This window comes from Cebidichthys violaceus, unplaced genomic scaffold (genome assembly GCF_023349555.1).
Source record: "Cebidichthys violaceus isolate CVI_PGR_0920_01 unplaced genomic scaffold, fCebVio1.0.p SCAF_78, whole genome shotgun sequence".
In the NCBI taxonomy this organism is placed as follows: Eukaryota; Metazoa; Chordata; class Actinopteri; order Perciformes; family Stichaeidae; genus Cebidichthys; species Cebidichthys violaceus.
Genome location: NW_027176962.1, coordinates 497,747 through 514,490, shown reverse-complemented (window position 1 = coordinate 514,490; position 16,744 = coordinate 497,747). Strand labels below are relative to the sequence as shown.

The window sequence follows — 16,744 nt, the reverse complement described above, 5'->3', positions numbered from 1 at the left end:
TTTGGCTTCTTTATGATGTTTTATTCCAGCACAAGTCTTTTGTGTTGTAAAATGGCTGTGCAGCTAGGAATTAAAGGAGAAGTACAAAATGGAAAATTACAGACAGCTCTAGTATAATTTGTTTAAATCCCTATTGTGTTTATTTCCTAAAACCACATCGAGGAAAACATTTTTTCCCTGCCTTCTTTGGAAACATTGTCAGAAAAATAAATAAATAAAAAAAAAGAAAAGAAAAGAAGTGAAAAGGTGAGGAAAAAAGAAAGATGAAGCTTCGTTTCACTCTCACGGCGGAGGGGAATCTGAAAGGGCCGCTGGATGAGTCACATTTACCTCCTGATTTAAAAAGTTAGTACCGACCCAGTCAGGCCCGTTTCTTCTCATTTCACACACAGTTCCCACCAACAGGGGCACATTTTATGCATTTTGTTCATGATGATGATGATGATGATAACTGCTGCTCCCCTATAATCTTCATAATTCAAGCAGACTAAGCAAATTACACGATGGACCTCAAAACCACAACACAAGTGTATTTGAGAGGGAACAGCTGCGTCACTGCAGGGCCCTGCCAGAGCTTCCCTCCTCAGTGAAGAGCGATTCCTTCCTCCACTGGCCCAGTTTTGAGCTCAACGCCACGAAACGATCCTTAAAAACAAAATGTTTTGCCGAGAGGGAGTGTGAGGAAACAGCATTATTATTTTTGGGGGATTGTGGTCCACCGGGACATCAGGTAAGGCTTGATATTCAAGGTTTTCCACGACATCCTGATGACGTAAAAATGTACAACGGTACAAGTTTGAAAGTGGGCCCCGTGTGTCGCTGAGTCAGCCAGAACACGGACGCACAGTCGCTCTAATGTCTTGAAGCACACAACAACCTCCAGGTCAAGAACTCGACATGAACAAACAAACAAATACAAAATTAAAAAAAAGGTCAACACTGAGAAATGAAGGGAAAATCCTTTCTTCTTCTTCTTTTTTTTTTTTAAAACATTGACTTTTCAAAACTAAATTTCTCTGAAATTATCACAGAACAAAAAAAAAGAAAACGGCTGCCGTCATTTCTAACAATTAAAACTCTTCCTCAGCTTCGTTATGTACAAGATTTAAACATACCATGACATGAAGACGACAGTTTCATGTAATTTAAAATGAAATCAAAATTTGACCACTCATGAAATTGCCGCCATACTCTGAAGTAACAGAGCAACACGACATGAATCATAAATATCAAAAAAAGGGTGGGGGGGGAAGAGAATAGGACAACCACACACACACTCACTTAGGCAGGTTATGCTGTAAATTTACAGTAATGACACCTATAGTTCTGTAAGCCAAAATCTCTATTTTAGAATGCTGAACATTAGGGTAGCTTTCTATAAAAAAAATCATATTTTTCCCCCATTTCTTTTTCCCCACCCGACGACACTAAGCATATGGCTTAAATATTTGTAAAACTATGTAGTCCAATGGGGGAATAAGAGTCTCTGCCTTCTCAGTCTGGCTTGCTGAGATGATCCTTCGCGACAGACGTCTACTCTGCTGTGTGTAGCTGCACATGGCTGTGTGTGCACATGTTTGTGTCAGTGTGTGTGTGTACGACTGCTGGAGAGCAGAGCATGAAAAGGGGAATCCACAACGAGGGAGTTGCTCTTTAGGCGATCAGACTGCAATTCTCGCTCCATGTGCCACCATCTTCTTCTTTTTTTTTCTTCCTTTTTTTATATATATATATTTTTTTTAAATAAGCACTTCGGCACCTTCTCCTCTCGCTCCCTCCAACGCCTGACAAAGAAATCCTTAAATCAAGAGCCGCATCATTGCCACCATCCCTTTAGGCTTTCAGCAGGGCTGCCAGTGTAAACATTATCCTCCTTTCTCAGTGAGCTCAGAATACTGCCTCGACATGGGGAAGGGGGGGGGTAAATTTGACAAAAAGACGTCAACAACAAATACAGTGGCCGTTGTTGTGGAGATATGCAGGTTAAGGGAAGAAAAAAGAAAAAAAGAAAAATGAAAACATTTGACGGCTACCACGCAGGAATATCTCCTAGGACAGGGAGCAGTTAGGGCAGTATGGATCCTTAGTGCAATGAAGGCCAGAGGAGCAGCGGGCTGCGCGGCCTCGTCGTCCATACGGCCGCTCGCTCTGGAAGAGGTGGCCAGCCGGCTAGTCAGCAGCCGAAAGAGAGGTCCAGTGGGCTTCATCAACTCTCGCCAGGAAGAAGAACAAGGGCAGACATTATGCTTCTAGTCACATATACTCACACTCTCTCTCTCTCTCTCACACACACACACACACACACACACACACACACACACACTCACTCACTCACTCACTCACTCACTCACTCACTCACTCACGCGTCCATACACACTCTATACTCTGTAAAACTACTACGGCTAAAGCCTAGGAGGGGAACAGAGAGAGTCCGGTCCGGAGCGTCCTCTGGAGGAGTCCTGAGCCTCGTTTCGGTCACTTCGAATAAAAAGTTATGTACCTGTGAGCGTCTACGTGTATGAGGACGTGTAAACATCGAAATGTGTGTCGTGACGAGTGCGAGAGATTATTCTGCCAGGCCGTTGGAGTGAGTGTGTGGCGTTAGGGCTGTGTGCAAGTCTGCTATGCCTGTGACCAGTTTCCTATTGTGTTTGCATTCTGTGTGTGTGTGTGTGTGTGTGTGTGTGTGTGTGTGTGTGTGTGTGTGTTTGCGTTCTTCATATGTTTTTTTTGTTTTTCTTTTGTTGTTGATTCCTGTTAAGTCTCTCCACTGTTGTAAATGTACATTCATCCATCGTAGGGCGGGGGAGGAGGGTGGAGGGGGGGTGGGGGTGGGGGGAGGGGCAGGTATGACACTGGGCCACACACACACCAACTGATCCTGAGGCTTTTCCAGTGGTCCAACAAAAGACTCTCGCCTCATCAGCGCGCTCAAAATAAACAGCAGTAGAGGTACTGGAGGACGCGGTACCACGCGTAGCCGGAGGCGAACGCTAACGACTGGATAACGCACAGCCACACGGGGTACAGGGCCAGCGGCCGGGGGACCGCCTCCTTCTGTCCGTCTTGAGAGGGGAATGATCCTGACGAGGAGGACGGAAATACAGACAGAGTCACTAATATTACTTCAAATGTGTTCGACCAAGATGTTGCGATTTTTAAAGTCTGGAAAAACTGAAGTATTCATTTCTTAACAATTTGTAATAATGTCCTCGGTTGCAAGAAATGCCAGTTTGATGTATTTTAGCTAGTGTCGATGTGAACCACAGAGCAACGTCTGGAGCACTGAGGTTACAGGACTGCTGCTGCTGCTGCTGGGAGTCTCGACAGTCTCATCATTTGCAGCCGCTACATCTGGGCCCCATGAGAGACGGCCGACTCCAGCTCCAGTAGAACGTCTCTTCGGACGGCGCGTGACGAACACAGCACTGAGGAGATGGACGCCGATCACGAATGACAAGTTACAGACTGACGTCTCTATAAGGCAGACGTTTTAAACATCATGCGACAAGAAACCTGCTTTCCACAATCAGGGGGTTCCTGGAGAAACACAGTTTCTTGGTCACATTTTTTTTTTTGCTTTGCATCTCCATATGCCTGCTCACCAAAGACGTTGCTCTGCACTCCACACTAGTTACCGTAGTGAATAAATAAATATTTTGTGCACGTAAACAGTCATTGAATACGATTCTATCAAATACTTTAAAAAAAATTTTTTTTTTTAAATAGAAAAGATATGTATCATAGCTGCCGTTTCGTTATAGTTTATATGTCTTATATGTAAAATTGAGGAGAATTCAGACTTTAACAAACTGACATGGTGAGACAGACCTGTGTCGTAGAAGTGGGTCAGCAACTCTTCTTTCTCCACAAACCTCTGATACAGCCAGTCAGTCAGAGCCTCCGCCTCCACGGGAACCTCTTTTATTGGGTACATCCTGAAGGAGAAGGGGAGAGAGAGAGAGATGAAACGCACACAAAAAAAAGATTTACCCAAAGTCTCACTCGGCACAAACTGTCTGCATTGATCGGTCGTAGACGCTGCTGTCCAAACTCAGGGCGTCAGCCGGGGGTCCCTGAGCGGAGCGGAGCGTTTAAAGCTGGAATCTATTACAGCGCTCTGTGTTTACTGGAGCTTCAGCATGTTTCGTGGATATTCATTAGCTCGCTCATCAGAGAGACGCGAGTGCTGAGGAGGTCCTGACGGGAGACGGAGACAAGTCGTGGAGCTCCGCAAAATACTTGTGTGTGGGAAGAAAAAGTAAAAAAAAAAAAGAAAAGAAAAAAATTGATACTCAACTTTTTTTACCAATTAAATGTTTAAAGTTTAAAGATTTAATTTGCTAGAAAATGTTACTTAATCAATTGTTTGTATCCACTAAGAGAAATTGTATTTTGTAAAGTTAGAAGTTGTCCAATCAACAGCGCAAACCCCCCAAAAATATTCACTTTACTATTATAGAAGATGAAAGAAACAAGCAAATCCTAATATTTGAGAAGAGGAAAAATATGTCCCGTCGACTGACATCCAATTGTCGAGCTCCACTAGCCGTTTATTCCTCAAATGAACCATCTCCAGCAGGCCGAAACACTCTTTTTAGAAGAAAAGAATGACTGTTGCACCGGTTGACATTGTGAAAATAATGCAGGGTCACTTTTACAAGCCAGTGCTGATGAAGTCTGGTCTCTAGCCAGAAGGGGTCCCCAGTCGGCTGCACACAGAGCAGCTCCTGGTCACCTTCAAACAGAGGTTACAGCCTCCTGCCTCAGACCAGCAGCTCCTGGATCACATCAACCATTAAAGATCATCTGCGCCTAGGAGGAGAGCTTCTGTAAGAGGGTGGTGAGACGTGTCCCAGTATTGATTACTGAAGTGATCTATATATATATATATATATATATATATATATATATATATATATATATATATATATATATATATATATATATATATATATATATATATATATATATATATATTTAAAAAGCTAAATGTAACAGCAGGATGTCTCGTGGTTTAAATCCAGTTGAAGAATATGTTTCCCCACTCTGTTGCAGGAAAGAACACATCAATGAGCCACTATACCTTAAATTAAAACATCAATATTACAAAATAGATTATAAATCATGAGTGTGTCTTTTTAATGAGGCATTTCTGCTCAGAATGAGCCTTTATTCTGATGATTAGTGGCCTAAAGTTGAGCTGAGGACTGATTGAGATAGAAAATGAATCGGTAACTAATTCTAGAAATGATTAATCGATCATTACGTTACTGTTCAAGCAGTTTTTGATCTTTGGAATTTGGACACATCGTCACATGGAACTTGATCAACATTGGTTCTGAGAAATTTGACATTTTTCTGACATTTAATCGAGAACATTAGCGGGTCAACTGATAATAAAACAATTGTCAGTTTCAGCCCTAATTTCCCAAGAAAGTATTCACATGATTGAGTGTCCACATGACAAATGAAAGATGTTTTTAAAAAGCATAACCCGTTGATAATATTGTTTTTCCAGTCTGATTAAAAGGCTTCCATAGAGCTTTCTCTTTTCTCTCGCTGAGCCAGTACTCAGTGTTTTATCGGTGTAAAAAGGACGTCGGTGCAGTAAAAACATGATCTTTGTGCCGAAGCCGGTTGTTCGCCCAAACCGGGAAAAGGCTCGCCGTCCTCGTTCCACAGATCAGAAGGGCCGACGGCTCGACGCAGACTTCTGTTTGGTGACAGTAATGTAACTCATTATCCGTCAGTTCACGGTGTGGGTGTTGCTCTGTGGCAAGTCTGAACAAGAGCCTCTTTGAACAGAGCAACTTTTATGTCCCCAGTGGCGTGAAACTCTTAAATATAAAAACGGACTAACATCCACCTATTTAAAGTTCTACCAACGCTGACTTTTTGAAGATAAGCGAGTGGATCCGGAGCTACGCTGCTGTTAGGCCAACCGATAGGCCGATTGCAGGCGAAAGCGAGACGTTCCACAGTGTTTCTCCCACTGAGTCTGTGGCGATCGGGTGTCTTTCAGGTTACTGGTAGGAACCAACCACCAGCACTGATGGGTCCTTAAAGCAGCAGAAAAGGGAGAAAACGCATTCAGAGAGAGGCTGAGATCAACAGACCCCAATGATTCCTCTCAAAAGTAACACTGATACGATGATATGTGGACACAAAGCAGCGACGAAAACAGAGTATGAATCAAGCGCGCCACCGCTGGAACAATAAAAGACGTGTTTTCCTGTAATTTGTGGTTTTCGGCCGCACATAGTTCCCATTAAGAGTGAAAATTCTGTATTTTTTTTTTCTTCTTCACAGCAGTGATTGGTGAAAGTGTTGTCATTAAATATAAGTAAGTAAATAAATGAATGGAACACATGCGAGCCCAGAGAGCGTTTCACAGCAGCTCCGGCAGAGGAAGTCTGCCAAAGTCCTTCTCCTCGACTCTTAGACGTAAACAGATCGCTCCGTAACGCCGTCGGAGGACAACAGGAGCCGGCTTGGGACAAGTACCAGGAGGTCTGAGCGGTTGGGGACTTGGGTGGTAGGTGGCGGCCACAGAGCGTTCCTGCAGCTGAACTATTCTTGCAGAAATCTGGATCTTTCGCCGTGGAGTTGAGGTTAACCGATTCAGGTCCAGAGCAAAGAAACATAATTAGGCTCATCGATTCATCGACCAGGTTTGTTTGAAGAATCTCCCAGACCTACCAATAGCGCCGCCTCGCTCCAGTCACGTGGGTTATTTTCGGATTAGGGCGACAAGTAACTGTAATCAAATCGTCACATTTGAGAAGCCGGAGTGAGCACAAGTCTGGCAGCAGTGGTGGGATCCGGTGGTGACGCGTTGGCGCCGGGCCACGGCAGCACTCTCCTTTCCACCCCAACCCATTTGGCAGCGGGCGGCTTGTTAACCGGACACCGCGGCGGCCACACGGACAGCTGAGCGAGAGCTGCAGCTTCGTCTGTAAATAACCATTAATCTGACTTCTGCCACGCGTGTGTGCTGGGTGGGACTGGCCGATATAAAGATCTGTGCTTTGAGGCCGAGTGGCGATACGCAATCATATCTAGGTACCGTCTACGGAATGGGCTAAATGTTCAGCTGTAAGTCGGGGGGGGGGGGTGAGACTTGAATTAAAACACTAAATCACATCACATGACGAAGTTAAAGCTGCGTTTCAGACAAACTATTGAGGGGTGCTTTAAATCAATACATTCAACAATATCATGCTGCCATTTTCAACAATTTGTTGTTCCGGATTACTCATGGCAAGTGATATTATTGCAGTTAAATTCTGTGTTTCTAAATATAAATTCAGGTTGTGAAGGCTGCAAATCAGACACTGTTGATGCTCCATACTCGCTGCCTTGTTTGAACCATTTAGCTTCTGTAAAGCTCTTATTCTTTACGATGTTATGTCCCCCTCCTAACCGGCACTGGGAAGCTAATTTAATTGTGCTGGTAGAGTCCGCTCATTGTTCGGGGACTCCATGCGTCCCTAAAATCTCTCTTGCTGTGAGATCTTGAGAAACAAAGAGGTGCCCTGGGAGGCCCGCTCTCGGGCAGAATGTGGCAAAAGGTGAATATTGAAATTAACAGCCAGTGTTGCTTGGGGAGAAGTCTCCCATCCCGCGCTCTGTCTCTTTCTAGTTTAGAGAACAGTCCTCATCTACGTGCAGCGAAGCTCCAAATCCCAAAACGGCTGCCTTCGAGTTCTTTCTCTCAATCCTCGTGGGGCAGAGAGGGTCAGTTTTACCAGCTAAAGCAATGCTTTAAATAAAAGTATGATAAAGAATGCGTACGCTTTTATTGGATTTGTGCTACACTGGATCAATTATGACGTCGCTTTCCTTGTATAATTGTACTTTTGAGGTCCCATAAGCAAAGCGCTCCTCTGGGCTCTCGCTTGCAGAAAGCCAAAAGCTTTATCTGCAATCAAGAGAGAAGTTGAGGGGCGGTGGGAGCCCACTTGTTAATTGCTCCATTTAGTCTTTAATCTGCTTCTTGTCTCGCTCAAGGCCGTCTGTGTTCCAGGAAATAGTTTGGACATGACAAAATCTTCACAGGCAGATGTAAAAAAAAAAAAAAGAAAAAAAAGAAGAGAAGCTTTTAATGAGCCGTCGCAATATTGCTCCGTATTTCTGGAGACTGATGAAAATGTTTTCATTACGTTCTACAATTAGAAACAACTGACAGCGGCCTCAGCTCACGGACATACGCTACATGTGCACTCGTGTCATCGGGTGTTTTAGAGCAACAACAACAACAGAAACGGCACTTTATTTAAACTAATATATAATCCACTTGTGTGATGTCACAGGAGCCAAGTGGCTAAAACGGAACTCTTGCTTTAGGAGAGTAAAACAAGCAGATGTAGACGAACAGCTGATCATAAAGTGAACAACATCTCTATTCTGACGATGATGTCGTCATATTTGGTAAATTCATCGCATCAATGAGCCTCATAACGTTTCTAACTTGTGTAGAAAGTTGATGTCATTTTTGTTTTGACCATTATTGATTTCCTATGACTTAGAAATGAATTTTGACACTAAAGCTCTTTAGAATTGACTCGACACTTTAAGTAAAAGGGAGTTAAAAAGGTGAAGGAACTCTTTGTTTCCATCATGCGTCACAACCCAGTGACACATACTGCACATGGAACACACATGAGCTTGTAACATCTGTGTCATCAGTCTTTCTTTATGGCTGCTAGTATTATATTACATGTTTATAATGTCCCTACATTTACATATTTCACAGGCGATATACGAAAGCTGTCGGTATCGCAAGCAGCTTTGCCGGCTGGATTCCGTTCCATTATGCTGGCGTGAAAGCCGCGGACCGAACTCCGGCGCGGACTAAACACCCGAAGGTCTCGGCTCATGGCGCGTGGCGTGAAAGCAGACCGCCCACGAGAAATTAAAACTCAAAAAGCTTAACCGCCACTGAACCCATCCCACTAAGAAAGGGATCTCCTGACCTGTAGCACACTCTCACCTGGTCCCTGTGACTGTGGAGGGTGTGGAGGTTAACAACGGCTTAGCATGAGAGCGTCAACCTCTTATCAGTGCAGAGGCCATAAACCCACCGTCACAGACGTGGACTACATGACCTGTGTTGACTTTATAGTCTCTCACACACACACACACACACACACACACACACACACACACACACACACACACACACACACACACACACACACACACACACACACACACACACACACACACACACACACACACACACAGATCTGTATTTAGCACGTTTGAAGTCAGTTTCGGTGTAAAGAAGTAGGACACAAACTGTATCGTCCACAAATCAGAATCAGAACAAATCCTTTAAAAACACCCAAAGTCACACAATAATAAAAAACTAACCGACATAACATTTCCTTGATGGAAAAGATGTTTCTCATAACCTGCATATGCAGGAGTTTGATTGAAAAGATGATTCATTCAATCACCTGCCAAGTATCTTTTGAAAGGCCCTCCAGTTTCTAAAGGCGTAACAAACCAAAGACTGAATTGAGATCAACTCAATTTAACTTCTAAGGCATTTGCTTTTTTCGGTTAAGTAATTTCAGTGCCTTTTATGACCGAGATGTCGTCTGAAGACCCCAAGCTTTGGAAAAAGAAAACTCGTCTACTCATCAATTATCTCTAACAATAAGGTACTAAATACCCTCGCATGTAAAACACACGTGTATGAGAGGTGTTGAATGAACCTCAGGAAGTAAAAAAAAGTAGGAAATGTCACGTCAGATTTACATCTAGTAACAACGAACTTGCAGCCTTTTTACAAAGTGCTCAAGAGAAGAAACCACTTCTGTGCGAGTGCCTCGTCTCGGAGAGAAAGCCAGGTGTGCAGCTAGAGAGCGTCCGCGTGACGACCAGACCAGGCACACTCAAGACACAATAAATCACCTTTTAGATATTTTCAAACAGCAGCTTTCAGAAACGCACAGAGCAGCACAAAAAAAAATAAAAAAAATAAAAAACAGACAGAAAGAAAGAGAGGAGATGGTGCCTTTAAAAGAAAAGGATTTCAACATATTTAACACCCACTGCTGCCCTCGCTCTGCCTCCGTACACCCACCTAGCTCTCCCATCTGCCATTCACAGAGGGCTTATGATGCCGCAATCTGGAAGGCTGAGATTATGTGGAGAGAGGGCAGGTGGGGCTGAGGGGTGAGGTGTGGAGGCAGCGAGAGAAGGAGGGAGGTGGAAGTATTAAAAAATAATAATAATAATAATAAAAAAAAACTGCTCGACGTGGATTCATCTAGAATATTGGGAAATTCTCAGCGGCCTCGTTTGAAGTCGAGGCGCAGTGATCTATGCAGCCCAGAAAAGGACTCCTGTGCATCTATATATAGATATATAGATATATATATATATATAGATATATAGATATATATATATATAGATATATTATATATATTATATATACATACGAGGGAGGAAGTAACTAGTCAGTGTTAACAACCCCAAAGAAACAAAAGAACAAGGATTAAACTAGCCAACCAGTTTCATGATGTGGTGAAACGGTCTTCTGCTGCTTCATGTAGAACAACAGAAGAAGAGGTGAATGCAAAAAAAAAAAAAAAAAAAAAAAAAAAGCCTCACTTAAATGGATGAAGTCACTGATTTGCAGAGCTGAACATCCAATCAGGGAGCTCCGGTACACACAACATGCTGAATCATCAATAAGAGCCGACAGCTGACACTCTGCTTGCTGCCGCCGCATGCGAGGTCTGAGGTTTCCCTTTTTCGGAATGTTTTGTGACAAACACCATGAATTCAGAGGTCATCACAATAGAAGCAACAACAACAACAATAGAAGGGGATGAGGAGGCGTGACACACTCTGAAACACACAGCGAGACAGGGAAGCCTCTTTTTGTTTTTGGTAGTAGAAGACATCATTGGAAGCTTTTTCGGAGTAAAAAAAAATATGGTTCTGTTGGGGAGGGGGATACTCCTGTCTAGCAGACTCTCCTGTCTGCATCACATTGCTCACCCCCCCCCACCACAGCGTTCCCTTGATCAGGCAGGAAGATTAATCCTCTTGTTGACTCGGCACCTCTGCATGGAGGCCTAACTTCTGGCTGATCAGCGTCATCTACACGACCGGAGCCGAGGGTGCACACTTGTTACAGGAACAGCTGGGCCTTCAGCCTGCAGAGCTGCTGACCGAGTGAGGGGGAGCTGATCGTGTCAATGGCTGATTAAAGAGTCTCAGCGGCGGGGTGGGGACTAGAGCATCCTCTGCTCTTCTAATTAGACTTAATGAGCGCTTAGCTTTAGCCCACGTGGGAGGAGACGCCTCAAGAGAGGAGCCAGCAAGCCAAGAGTTCATAAATCATCTGTAACTTTGCCCTTTTTATACCCTGCACACACACACACACACACACACACACACACACACACACACACACACACACACACACACACACACACACACACACACACACACACACACACACACACACACACACACACACGCACACGCACACGCGCGCTTTAGACAGGAGGCTGGTCGAGATGACTTCTGCTTGATGACTGCCGCTCAGAGTTCGGTTACGTCACTTATGATCTAGCCTGTCGAGACGATGCACAGAGGGCCGCGTTCATCCTGAGCGGAGCCTACAGAAAATCTAATCCTGGCCCACCTTCAGCGTATCCTCGAGTGGCGTAGATTAGCAACAGAGGGGAACCTGAAGGACACCGACGGCAGGACAATGTGGAGGGGCAAAGGCATTTCTCTGTATTAGAGAAGTGATATCCTTGGCAACAGCATATCAAGATGGGCTGTGAGTCTACTTTTTATTACAGCCTGCTTTTTATTCCCCCCCCCATTGTTACATATCAAACCAACGTGTACTTTAAAACACTGCAATATCACAAACTACTGCTATGCGTGTTTTGCCTTAAAAACACAATAATCAGTCACATTCAGTGCTTGGAAATGTCACACGAGTGCAGGAGATAAACAAAAGAGTCACAGCTTCACGGCGCTACTAGAGGTCTGAAGCTCCACAGGGAAGCTTTAAAGTCAGGCGTGTTCTGCTGACTCACGAGGTATGCAAAGGTGGGTTCGTCTGTAGTGAACTTGTGTTATCAGTGGGCGGATGAACCTAAAGCCCTCCATCGGAATAAAGGGAACGCTGCTAACGTGAGTCACCCCAGGAGCCTCAAAGTCTCTGTTTACCGAGGTGCAGCGCTGTTACAGACCTGGGGTGTGACTCTGTGGTTCTAAAGATCGCTCATATGATGAAATGCATATTTTGCTATTCTTACCTGTAGTGTACATGTGTGACTGTAGGAGGTCTGTAGCCAAAGATCCAGGTCTGGATGTCCATGGGTTTTGCTTTGGGGTAAGCTATGGTCACATCTACTACCCACTGCAGGCCTTTACGTTTATTACCTGCCATGGTAGAAAAAAAAACAAAAACACAAATACGGGAAGTTAGGACACATTTGAAAAAAGGCAGGGAATCTAGGGTAGGAGTTCACCCAGTATTCTGAGGACGGCACACTGGAATAATCCACGCGGCGAAAGCCTTCTCGCTCAGCCTCAGCCGACGAGGCTCTGAGGCGAAGGAGAGATTCAGCGGCCCTTCAGTGAACCCTGGTCATCCAGCTTAAGAACAGTGGCTGGTAGTCGCAGTCAAAGAAACATTTTCACCTCAAAAGCTAATCCTTTATGTCACGTTAATGATACCAATAAATTATCACACACAAAAAAAAAAATCTAATTGAAGCCTCGTGGCGGGGCAAGAAAGAGACGACGACAGATGGAAAAGAAAGAAAAAGTTAGACAAGAGGGAATGCTAAACATGCGATAAATGTGTGTGTGTGTGTGTGTGTGTGTGTGTGTGTTGTGTGTTTATGCACATTACAGAGATCCGTCTTTGTACTGAACGCGCAGATATGAAACAACCGTAACACCCGACTGTGGGTTTTGACGGCAAACGAGCGCGAGAACTAAACGACAGGCGTGTTCCTTTAAGATGAACAAGCCTGTCAAATGTTAAAAAAAAAAAAAAAAAAAAAAAAAAAAGGAGAGCAAACACCAGCGGCCTCAGTCGACACGGACACATCTAAAATGAGGACGTCGATGTGAAGCAGTGCATATTTAACGGCTCGACTAAAGTCACGGGCTGCCGTCGCCGAGCAGCAAGAGCGACGTCTTTATTAAGAAGTAAACAAACCGTGACCGTGTGACGAAGCGGAGCTACGTTCCTACGACTCATTTTTGCCAAGTCAACATGTCAACCTATCCAAGTCAACAGCAGTGAAACGGGAAACTGTGTGACTTTTAAACTGTTGAGAAAGCCCTTTTAAAAGAGTGCGTTACCAAATGAGCAGAGAACACAGTGTCTTTGATGTCGTTTCATGGCTGTTGGTATAAATCACCCGTCGGTTATAGACCCAACAGACAATGCCAACAGCAGTAACCAACAAAATACAAGACATTGTGAATGCTAGCTGCAGGAGAATATTTGAGATATGGAGTGCGCCCGTGAGAGAATATAACTTTGTCTATCGTAAAATGTTTATACTGTGATAACCACGCCTTTCATAACTGTGAGGATATGAATGACACAAGTCCTTTGAATGAATGCACACCTCGGTTCACTTCGTATCATACTGGTTACAAAAACAACAACAACAACTGCAACAACCAGCTTAGAAACAGGCTGCTGGCTCCTGCATATCACTGCTACAGTGACTTGATAGGCATCCTTGGTGTTGCAGGGAACGGCTACCACCACAGCGATCCCTGCGTGGGTAATTGGATCTAGAGGTCTGTCCAAGTGTGTTGAAAGGCAGCCACCGTCTCTCGCGAGGGCCCTGAGCCAAGGTATCGCTGGTGCTCCGTGTGCCGTGACAAACAATACTGTAATAAACGGCGGCGGCGGCGGTAATTGAAAAAATGGCATCGGAGAGGCCCCGTCCTTCTGTAAACAGTTAAGAGGAAGGAAACACACCGGGCAGATACCTGGCTCTCCCATCAGGCCACTCCGCGGGCCAATTACAAACACTTGAAACCCACGCGCGGGCCCTCCCACCGACTGAACCTGGACAGACTCCGCCTCGGGTTGGTCGGCGCTATCAAAAAACACGTCTACCTTTGGGTCACGCGGAGCTCCGTTCCCACCCTAAATGACTCACAGCGGTGAACTCTGCGAACCTGCCAAGCCGCGAACACAGTTTGATAAAACGCATGAAACCTCATCGGTCTGAGCCGCACACGGGAGGCTTTCTGCAGGCTGTGAGCTTCACTGGTGACTAGTGACCCGGTGAATGTAGCCCGGTTGACATTGCGCGGCTGATACACAGCGACACACACATTTACATCAAATCCTATTTTCTCCAAGTGGCCCATTTGTCTTCCGAGTGAGTCAGCAAGCTCTGGGCACCTCTGCAGAGCATCAGGGAGGGTCAGAGGCAGACAGAGCGGTGTCTTTCATCAGCCAGACACACACGCACACACGCACACACACACACACACACACACACACACACACACACAGAGTATAGTGAGGGACATTGGCTCTTCTGAGAGTGTGTGTGTGTGTGTGTGTGTGTGTGTGTGTGTGTTTTCTTGCCCTAGGTTTTAATGCCATTAGCTAGATTCAAGCAGAAGGACGAGCTCTACTGCAGCAACCAGCTTCCTCTCCTCCTGATCGGCTGGAAGAGACCAAAGGACAAGGGGAGAAAAAAGGAAGAACTGGGATATGAACTGGAACCACACTGAAGCAGGGGAAGTATATATATATATATATATATATATATATATATATATATATATATATATATATATATATTATGATGCCAGTAAAACCCTAAAAATGTTTTGAAAATCCCCTTCGTGCCCGAGGTTATAAACAAAACATCTGCTGCCGTTAGTGACTTTGCACAGACTTCGTGCTAAATTTGCAGAAATGCCAAAACAAAAACTTGCACACACAGCGTAAAATTTAGCCCATAAATAAAGCAGTTCCCCGTCTTTATCTCCATTTTTACGACAGCTGATTAAGAAACACTCCTCCTTTGGTTTGACAGTCCGTCCTGCAGAGGGACGAACAGACAGCCTCTTGCCGTTAGTGCTGAGGCCGTCGGACGCAGAGCTGCGTTAGCAGACTTGTGGAAGGCTAAAGTCCCTGAGCCACGTTCTCTATAGTGCTGGCCCAAAGTCTCTTCAAATTACTATTAACACAGCACATCCTTAAAATGGATTTTGAACCGAAGCCAGGAGAGACCGCTGGGTGGACTCATTGCATCTGTGTGTTTACGGGCCGTTTGAACGCGGGTTTACCGCGTCATCTGGATCCTTTTGTTAGACCATGAGCATTATTGGTGGATAACTCTGGTTTCTCCCAAGGTAGTAAGTGAAGACCTTTCTCAGAAAATTGGTCACTTCACTACAAAGACAGACCATTGTAAAATATCTGGATTTTAATCTATGTAAAAGATGTGTAAAGACAGTAGCGTAAGAAATGTACCCCCCAGTTTGTTCCCATACTGTTTGTTTTCTCCTTTCCTGTAATTGGGGCTGGTCTCTAGACAGAAAAATGACTCTCTGCAAATGACCAGCGGGGTTTCAGGGACTTTGACGCAATTCCTTGCACCTCTCCGCATGTCACCCGTCACTTCTGCTGGCAATCTAGACCAGCAGCCCCCTATGATTTAAAAACGGGACTCCCAGAGGACAGAGGCAATGATTTAATGCTTCATGTTTGAAACATGCTCCGTCCGTGGCCTTCCAGCCAACATAAGATCACATTCTGTCATGAGCTACATTTCACAGAGACTGCGCGTAAAAAAAACCACATCATTTTTGCCAGAACATTCAATCAATACGGGAAAAAGAAATCCCGCAACTTCAAAGAACACCTCAAAATTCAATCCGAACCTCACTTGTGTTTAGTGAATCAAGCGTCTTAATACAAAACACTCAAAATCCATTTAACAGTTCAGATCCATGGCCGTCAAAAATAACAATAAATCAGTGCTTTTTTTTTTTTTTTTGCAGAATGACGACAATTTGAAAATGAAAAATCACCTCACAGCAAAGAGAGCTAGCATGCAGTTTTGTCTCATTTTAAGATGCGACGAGACGCTGAGATGAACACAAGACAAACCGAGTGAAACATTACTGAAGGTTCATTTAGAGGGAAGAGGGGCAACCTGGTGGCCTCCAGCTTCAAGGAACAATGCAATCAAAATCATGTACAGCTGACATGTAATTTCCCCACCTGTATCTACTTCTTATTCTCCAATCAAGACACAAAAGGGCCAAGAAACATACTTAAAAAAAACATATTAAGGTCGTAAAACACAGCCCTAATAACAACAAACGTCATAGATCCAAACTGATCCCACAAATATTCTAGTAAAAAAGAAAACAGAAGATGATCAGAGAAGGTTGAATGTGGGCTAGTTACCCTTCTGGTTGAGGGTCCCGGTCTCGCTGCCCACGCTGCCGTTCTCCTGCTGGGCCGACAGGGTTTTTAGGATAACCTGCGTGGCCCCGAGACGAGGCAGCGTGACGTGGGTCAAGTGGGGGAGAGAATGCTTCTTGGCGAACAGCTGGCTGGTTTCCCGCCGCTTGCGCAAGAAGCCCCCCTCGGGGAACAGCACTATCCACTTCCTGTCGCGGCTGTGGTAGTATTTCTCTAGGTGATCTTTCAGGTAAATCAGCTGCTTGTCTCGGTGAGCTTTACCCTGCGGGAACA

General features: G+C 44.6%; 1 protein-coding gene across 2 annotated transcripts in view; it reads right to left on the bottom strand.

Moving 5' to 3' along the window:
• The window catches only part of lpgat1 (lysophosphatidylglycerol acyltransferase 1), a 34,687-nt gene continuing 17,943 nt past the window's right edge, over positions 1 to 16,744 (bottom strand). For both annotated transcript variants that reach the window (XM_068737333.1, XM_068737334.1), the window contains exons 5-8: positions 16,454 to 16,733; positions 12,300 to 12,426; positions 3,832 to 3,938; positions 1 to 3,083 (exon numbers count right to left, since the gene is read on the bottom strand). In XM_068737333.1, the coding sequence (XP_068593434.1) occupies positions 2,932 to 3,083; positions 3,832 to 3,938; positions 12,300 to 12,426; positions 16,454 to 16,733 (666 nt within the window). In that variant the 3' untranslated portion in view covers positions 1 to 2,931. The remainder of the gene's footprint in view (positions 3,084 to 3,831; positions 3,939 to 12,299; positions 12,427 to 16,453; positions 16,734 to 16,744) is intronic.